Source organism: Trifolium pratense, linkage group LG5 (assembly GCF_020283565.1).
Source record: "Trifolium pratense cultivar HEN17-A07 linkage group LG5, ARS_RC_1.1, whole genome shotgun sequence".
Classification (NCBI taxonomy): domain Eukaryota; kingdom Viridiplantae; phylum Streptophyta; class Magnoliopsida; order Fabales; family Fabaceae; genus Trifolium; species Trifolium pratense.
Genome location: NC_060063.1, coordinates 56563681 through 56571766, shown reverse-complemented (window position 1 = coordinate 56571766; position 8086 = coordinate 56563681). Strand labels below are relative to the sequence as shown.

General features: G+C 28.5%; 1 protein-coding gene across 1 annotated transcript; it reads right to left on the bottom strand.

The window, feature by feature from the left end:
• Positions 1 to 2004: 2004 nt before the first annotated feature.
• On the bottom strand, positions 2005 to 7560 carry LOC123885314 (transcription factor bHLH19-like). The gene is made up of 4 exons (XM_045934590.1): positions 7442 to 7560; positions 6771 to 7238; positions 4059 to 4448; positions 2005 to 2274 (listed from the first exon to the last, which is right to left on the bottom strand). The coding sequence occupies exons 1-4, from the start codon at positions 7475 to 7477 to the stop codon at positions 2179 to 2181; spliced, it is 990 nt and encodes a 329-aa protein (XP_045790546.1). The 5' UTR covers positions 7478 to 7560; the 3' UTR covers positions 2005 to 2178.
• Positions 7561 to 8086: the final 526 nt, after the last annotated feature.

The window sequence follows — 8086 nt, the reverse complement described above, 5'->3', positions numbered from 1 at the left end:
ATGCATTGAGTTTGGAAGATAAAATTACGGTTCGATTTTCTGCAATTACGATCGAGTAAACGATTTTATTTTTCTCACTCATCATATATGGAAATAGATTTCCCACCGTTACAGCTACACCATTTAATTTTAAACTAACGGCCAAGATCAATTTTATTTAATTTTTTATATGTAATCTTAACCATTTAATTATTTTTTTAACAAATCTTAACCATTTAATTTAGGCTAAATTGTACTTTTGGCCCCTTAAGTTTCAGAAAGTTGCGATTTTGGTCCCCTATATTTCAAAATAGCACTTTTGGCCCCCTAAGTTTCAGGAAGTTGCAATTTTGACCCCCTATGTTTCAAAATAGCACTTTTGGCCCCCTAAATTTCAAAAAGTTGCTATTTTGGCCTCCTATGTTTCAAAATAGCAATTTTGGCCCCCTATGTTTACCCCTTTTGCAAAATGAAAGTTCAAGACACTTTTCTAAATGGAAGTTCAAGACACTTTTCTAAATCAAAATGACATAACAAATCAAGTCATTACATAATTAAAAAGACATAACAAAAAGCACGAAGAGTTTTCAATTTCCATTGTTTCCTATTTTTGGATTTGGAATTAGGTTTTTTTTTTACGTATAGTGAAAAATCCTTTGGAATAAACGTCACGAAGTATTTGGTTAATTCTTTAGGATTTGAGATTATATATGTGTGTTAGTGAAAGAATAAATTTTATTTTATTTTTTGAACGTAGTGAAAGAATAAATTTAAAGCATGTGACTTCTTCCTTTTATTTTTTTATTCTTTTAGTTTTTTTAATTATAAGATGACAAAAAAATGTTGACGTGGCAGCTGAGTCACTTAAGTGACTTGCCACATCAACTTTGACTCGATCAAAATTGACCTTTTGCAAAAGGGGTAAAGATAGGGGCCAAAAGTGCTATTTTGAAACATAGGTGGCCAAAATCGCAACTACTGAAACTTAGGGGGTCAAAATTGCTATTTTGAAACATAGGGGGCCAAAATCGCAACTTTTTGAAACTTAGGGGGCTATAAGTGCTATTTTGAAACATAAGGGGCCAAAATTGCAAGTTTCTGAAACTTATGGGGCCAAAAGTTTTAATATCAATAATTGTGATTTTTTTTCTGTAGCAAATTGTGTGGTTTTGTACTTTCGTTACACTAAACTAGTCCTCAATATATGATAGAACACCACGTAAACTATTCCACTTTTTTTTCCTTTTCGCAATAGATGTAAACTACTCCACATAGCCAAACTAATGAAGAAATGATCAAAATGCATACCCGTTCATGGGTGCTTGCTAAATCGTGATGATCATTACGATCATATAGCTAGAGAAATATCTCCAAGATACCGTTATTTCTATCATAGATTATAGCTCCTTATATTAAATTAAGGAAAATGTTAACATACCCTTAAATTAAATACATAATAATTATTCATGCTCTCTTAAACAAAGAAAGCTCTCTTCTCTCTTAATTTAAGCCTACATGGTGTCGAAATCAGTGGTGCACTAGTCTTTCATGGCAGCACCATCTTTTTACCTAGCCGAGGTCGTTTAACCTCCGTTGGTGCCACCTTCTTAGCTCGTCTTAGATTTTGATGGGTGAGTTTACTCTCTTTTAACCCATATGGGTAGTTTTAAACCACCTTCCATGGTGATTGTTGGTGCACGACTTTAATCTTTGATTCGCCGTCATAGTGTCATCGTTCTCCAATTCAGTTCAGTCTATTATGATCAAAGTTTGATTGCTAGATCATAAATGATTTTAAATTTGTTGTAACTCTCTCACTAAATATGTGGTTGGTGCGTGGATTCGTTATCGTGTTGGCCGGGCCAAATCCTTCGCACGCTTAAGACTTGTACCTATAATCTTTTGACTATGGAGAATTTGTTCACAATAGGTAGAGCATATTTTTCAACATGACTTTCTACGGTGGAATATGAGCATGACATAAGTTCCACACAAAACATCACAAGATAACCATTATATGTGGAGCTTACCAAATCTTAATTAAGATCACACATTAATCACACCATAATCTTCATCTACCTCTATCTTTCAAAATAGATTTGTCCATTCCATTACAAACAAACAAATTAATACCAATCACACAGTTTCTACAAACTTCAAAGATAACATAACAATTAATTTGAAATTTTATTTGGCCCACTAAGAAATATTATTTTGTTTGTCACGTGACTCCAAGAGATATTGCCTCAAGTTTTTAACTAGATCATCCATGCTCATGCAGAAATCATCATCCATCTGCATGATTGTCACGTCAACATCATAAGAAACAAATATTTTTAATTTTTCTTTCAATAACCATGTGGTGAAACCAAAAGAAAGAAAATATTTTTTTTAATGGCGAAGGAAAGAAAATATAACTTTTTAAATAAACTTTCTTTCACTTTTAAATTGAAAATAAATGGACAACAAACTGTGCCGCTAATTCTTTTTCGTGCCTTATTATATTCATCTTTTTTGTCTATATTTATCATATATATACTAGTACAATCACGTTTAGGTTTATAAGTGTAGTTTTAATTAATTTCTTATATTTGGTCTGTATTTTTACTATTTCGTCAAATAATTTTTTTATATAATTATTTAATATATAAGATAATTACACATATGAGCAAAAAATAATTTGTCAGTTTAGTCTTTCTATTAAATATTTTTCCATTTTTTTTAATAGACACTTTATTTTTTTATATTCATTGAATATTTAATGTTTTAATTATAATATAATATAACCAAATATATTAATTATTGATCAATAAATCTAAAAAGATGAATAAAAAGGACAGAAAAAGAGTATTGATTTAAAACATGTTTACGTATATGGAAATAGATTTATTGCAGTAACGACTAGTGACCGTCCGATTAAATATTAACAATTAAGATTGATATTGTGAAATATTATTAATTAAATTATACTAGATTAATCACGGTGATATGATTATGTTTCTACACTCGAGATTATTAACTGCGTGAAATAAGTACAACAAAGAATCTTAATGTCTTATATATAACTTGTTTGAAACAACTTTTAAGAGAACCTTATAACATCACTAATTTTGTAGTTCAAAAGTATGATGAAGAGACCAAAAGTTTCAGATTTTAAAATGGAATGAACCAAATATATAAAATGATAAAAATAGAGAAATAAAATTGCAATTAATAATGTTTATAAAAAATATTAAAATCATTTTTTAATTGTTATTTATATTTTTACTTGACTTGTAAATATCGTGTTGGTAATAGGTATAGCTAATAACATTAACGTGACTCTCCAAAAAAAAAATCATCAGTTCAATTTTTGGATCTCTATCACCTATTTGAGAGACATTATGCAATCTCGTTTAAAAAGAAGATAAGGATCCCGAGGCCCTCAAGAATAGTTCCACAATGAAAGTACCTATAAAGGGCCTAGTCAATTCATGTACCCTTCACATTTATTTGTGAATAAGCTTTTGCACACATGTTAAGAATAATATAATGTTCTCTTTCATTAAAGTATAGATTTTTTTTTTAATATACTACACATGATTGTAAAAAATAATTCAAAATTTTGAACTAAAAAAAGGAAAAGAAATACCGACCGAAGAAAAAGAAATTAAAGACAAAAAAATTATATTATATTTATACTTATAAGAACCAAAAATTTAAACTAAATAAAAAATCTAATGCAATGAATATTTTCTATAAAATATTGACTTTCAAAATTGTTTTTGAAATTAGAATGAGGCAAAAATTCATTCTTTAGATTAATTAAATAATTGTTATATTCAATTTATATTTTACTTCTTCCGTGATAAAATATAACTAAAATTTTATTTTTCAAATTCATTACATAATTGATGTATCTGATCAAAATAATATAAACTAAATATACATCAATTATGTAATGTACTAAAAAGTAGAATTTTACTTATATTTTATTACGAAAAAAGTAAATCAAAAAATATATATATATCACATCAGTTGTTTAATGAATTAAAAAAAAATTATAATAAACAACAAATAAAGTATTGTTTGATTATTACCTGAGCAACGATTGTAACTTTTAGAGTGGAAGTTCCAAATGGCAATACGCTACTACTAGCAAGTGATAGATGAAGATTTTGAAGCAATGCCATTAATTTTACCAAAATATCCTTTTGTTTCTCACAATGGATTTCAATGAGAATTTCCTTCTCTATCACTCTTGCTTCAACCTTAGGTAGTTCTTGCTTGGAATAATAATATCTATGCTCATCACTATTCTCTTCACAAGAATTTCCTTTTTCCTCTATTGTGCAACCTTGATATTTCTTGATGAGTATTATTGAATCATCATTTTTCCTTTTGTTTTGATGATCCTCTAATTCTTTTACTTTTTCTTGAAGTTGTTTTACATAATTGAATGCTTCCCCAAGTATGTAGACCTTATCTGTCTATACAAAGGAAAAAAAAAATTGAATTATAAACTTACATAAAGAAGAAGTGAAGAGAGAAATGCTTTTTAATATCAATTTTTTCATATTAATTTTTTTTTACTAATAATATTGAATTTTTTTGAAAGACTTTTTAATATTAAAATGTTACGCATTTTTAAGCCAAAAAAAAAATGTTACGCATATTTTAAAAAAACACCGGATAAAAAAGTTAATAGTAATTTCAATTCTAGACATGAGATAAGACAAAAAAAAAAAATTTACAAGTTAATTTTGTAAAATTGAGTTAGTTAGTCTCATCTCTCAACCCAAATTCTAAGATATGTGATGCTAATTTTGTTCATCTATATATAGAGCAAAATTTTCATGGACACAACCCGGAATCACGATGTACACAAAAATGATTTTTTTTTAAAGATAAAAAATAATTTCGTTGGTACAATAAAGATAAAAAATTTAATCACTTTATATAATATTAATTAATTTTTAAAGTAATGTACATATCCTTCCGTGATAAGGAAAAAAAAATTAAGTTCATTATATATATACTTAAAAGTAGGGGTGATCGTATCCGAACCAATCCAAAAGTAAAACCGCAAATCGAACCAAACCAAACCGAAAACCGCAAAAACCGCATTTGGTTTGGATGTATTTGGATGGCTTTCTTACTGAACCGCAAACCGCAAAACCGCAAACCGCAAAAACCGCAAAAACCGCGGATAACCGCAAAAACCGCATTAAGTTACTATTATATATTTATATTCCAATATCGTAAAAAAAAATATATTTATATTCCAATATACATGCCCAATTACCAAGTCAGTCGACCAAATTAATCGAACTTCAAGTTGTTTTTATTTTTTGTACTGAAATTTTATTTTGGTGTTGTAATGTTATTTTAAATAAACAAATTTTATCGGTACCGTGATGTTATTTTGAAAATTCAATTTTTTTATATATTTAAAATTGTAAGTTACTATAATGTTATTTTGGATAAATAATTTTTGTTGGTACTACAATGTTATTTTGGAACTTCAATTTTTTATTTTTTTTTATGCTTAAAATTGTTCGGTACAATCGTTATGTTTTAAACCGCACCAACCGAACCCATCCAAACCGCATTGGTTTGGTTTGGTTTGGTTTGGATGACTTTTTAAAAATCAACCGAACCAAACCGAACCGCATGCATTTTTATCTCGCGGTTAGGATGACTTTTATGCTCAAAACCGAACCAAACCGCACCGCGATCACCCCTACTTAAAAGGATAAATTTTGTTTATATTTTATACGGAGGAGTATCGATGTCCAACATATTAAATTTGAGGTTGTGCCTAATATCTAGGCTCTAGTTAGTATGAATGAGTAATGAGTTAATTCATACATATGAATGATAATTATTGATAATAGTAATTTTTTATGATAATTATTTTATTTTTTTTTTAACAATTTTTTATGATAACTATTGATAATTGATAATAATGTAAAGGAATGCACATGGGCAATTGACAATTTGGCAGAATAATGGTGGAGTGGAGAGGGCCGAAAGTACATATTTGTCGAACTTTTCAGATCATGTTGTTGTTTTTTGTGTGTGCATGAAAGCAAAACAAAACAACAGATTATGTGCATTAATGGTATATCTAGAATTCATTCACCAGCCAAGGTTTTCACAGACAACATCAAATTTTGTAAGAGTTGTTAAACGTCTCTGTCCTGAGCCATGCGATTAATAATCTCACAAAAATTAATTTTTATAATTATTTGTTTGTGATTAATAAATTTATTTCATACTTTCACAATTTTAGTTTTTAAAGGAGTATAAGTTCTTTCAATATCTTGTCTAAATAAAGTTTCTTCCTTTTAATTAATTTTATAAACTTTAATTTTATTTTCATCATGTTGGAACTTTCTTGCTACATAGGAATCTGAACGAGGGAGTTGAATTGAGAGTACTTTTCCGCCTTTGAGGTTCAAATAACATTGCAGTCCCATTGAATCCTCGCTTACATAGTACAAATTGATATTCATTCATGTTAAAGAAATCTCTCTTTTTGTGTCTCAAATTATAAGAGAAAAATATAAACATTTATTTTTTTCAAGAATTTTTTTTTGTTTATTCTCATAAAATTAAATGTAGTAGTTTTTCTTAATAAGCGTACTTGTGTTTTATTTTTTCCCTGAGTATATAAGAAAAGTTTATAAAACTAATTAAGAGGAAGAAAAAATACTAATAGATATTGAAATAACTTAAAAAATTATATAAGAAACAAACTTTTGAACATTTATTAATGATGATGTTAGTTGTATAAGAAATTAACTAACCTTCTTCAATCCAGGTATGATGGCAGCAAGTGCTATGAACCTCTCACTAATAATTTTTCTCCTTTTTCTTTCAGCTATGATATGTTCTTGTATTTCAGAAGAGCTTCTATGATTCTTGGTTCTTTGTTTTACCTTTGGTAATTCACTCACATTGTTATCCATGATAGATAAAAATGTGGCACTATTAGGAGAAGGTTCCACAGTTGTGTTTTCAAAAGACAAAATGAATTGAGAAGGTTCTAATTGTTTTGAATTAGTAGCATCATAATATTCTTGAGAAATGAGAGAGTTGGAACTATTACTATTATTGAGCATTTTCTCATGAATTGTGGTGGTGACACAAACATTATGAACAATGGTTGAAAATTGAGAATTATTAGCATTCTCAAAAGGGAAAGTTGGTTCTTGAACATTCTCTATGAGAAACTTGTCATCATCCATAGAGAGAGATTTGTCACCACCCATTTCCTATAATTAAACACATGGGCAAAAAAATATTATATTCTATGTAGAAATCAATCATTATTATATCATTTCCTTCCAAAAAAAAAAATTATATCATTTTTTTTTTGCTCATCAATCATTATATCATATATATTCATGCAATAAAACAACATTGTATATAGAATAATCAAACTATCAAACTATAATTAATATTAATGTTTCATTACCAAAGAAGAAATCCAATTTTCCCACAAATCTTCCATCCAAGAAAATTTTGAGAGCACTCGCTAAGAGGTTTTGTAACTTAGTTCTGCCCAATTCAAAGATGAGTGCTCTTAGCTTTAACTAGACCAATCACACATGAGAATTCCGGACATGAAACATCCACGTAAGCTAAATATGTAACTTCAATTTCCACCGTTAGATGGAGAATGCTCCAAATATTTGCATTGGGATTCATAGTTTCATACCCACCAAATATATATTCTTGTCTATTTATGTTGTTGGGTGAAAAAATATATTTTGTCTTGTTTGAAAACATGCATAGGATACGGGCTCACTCTAGTGAATGTTTTAAATATATGGACCTGGATTTTTCGCCATAGAGAAATCATGCGGTAGACAATTTTAGTTGCTGATTTGAGATTTGACGATTCAATTTACAAATTTAAAAGATTAAATTTAAACATTTTTGGGTGTTTTAGTATGATTAAATGATTGAAAGATGTAATATGCATGTGTGAAGCAGTTACTATAAAGACATGTTTCCTAAACATCTGTACGTAGCGGAGGTTGGCGTAAACGACCTTAAGGAAATGAATTGTGTGCAATCGTGCATTCATACTCTTGTAGAATCAAGCTGTTCAATTTTA

What these genes read in the sequence shown, in the direction of transcription:
- LOC123885314 (XM_045934590.1), bottom strand. Translation starts at nt 7,477, where the DNA reads ATGGAAGATTTGTGGGAAAATTGGATTTCTTCTTTG. An exon ending in AAAATTGGATTTCTTCTTTG is followed by an intron (nt 7,239 to 7,441) that starts GTAATGAAACAT and finishes GTTTAATTATAG; the next exon opens with GAAATGGGTGGTGACAAATC. An exon ending in AAGTTACAATCGTTGCTCAG is followed by an intron (nt 2,275 to 4,058) that starts GTAATAATCAAA and finishes ACAATCATGCAG; the next exon opens with ATGGATGATGATTTCTGCAT.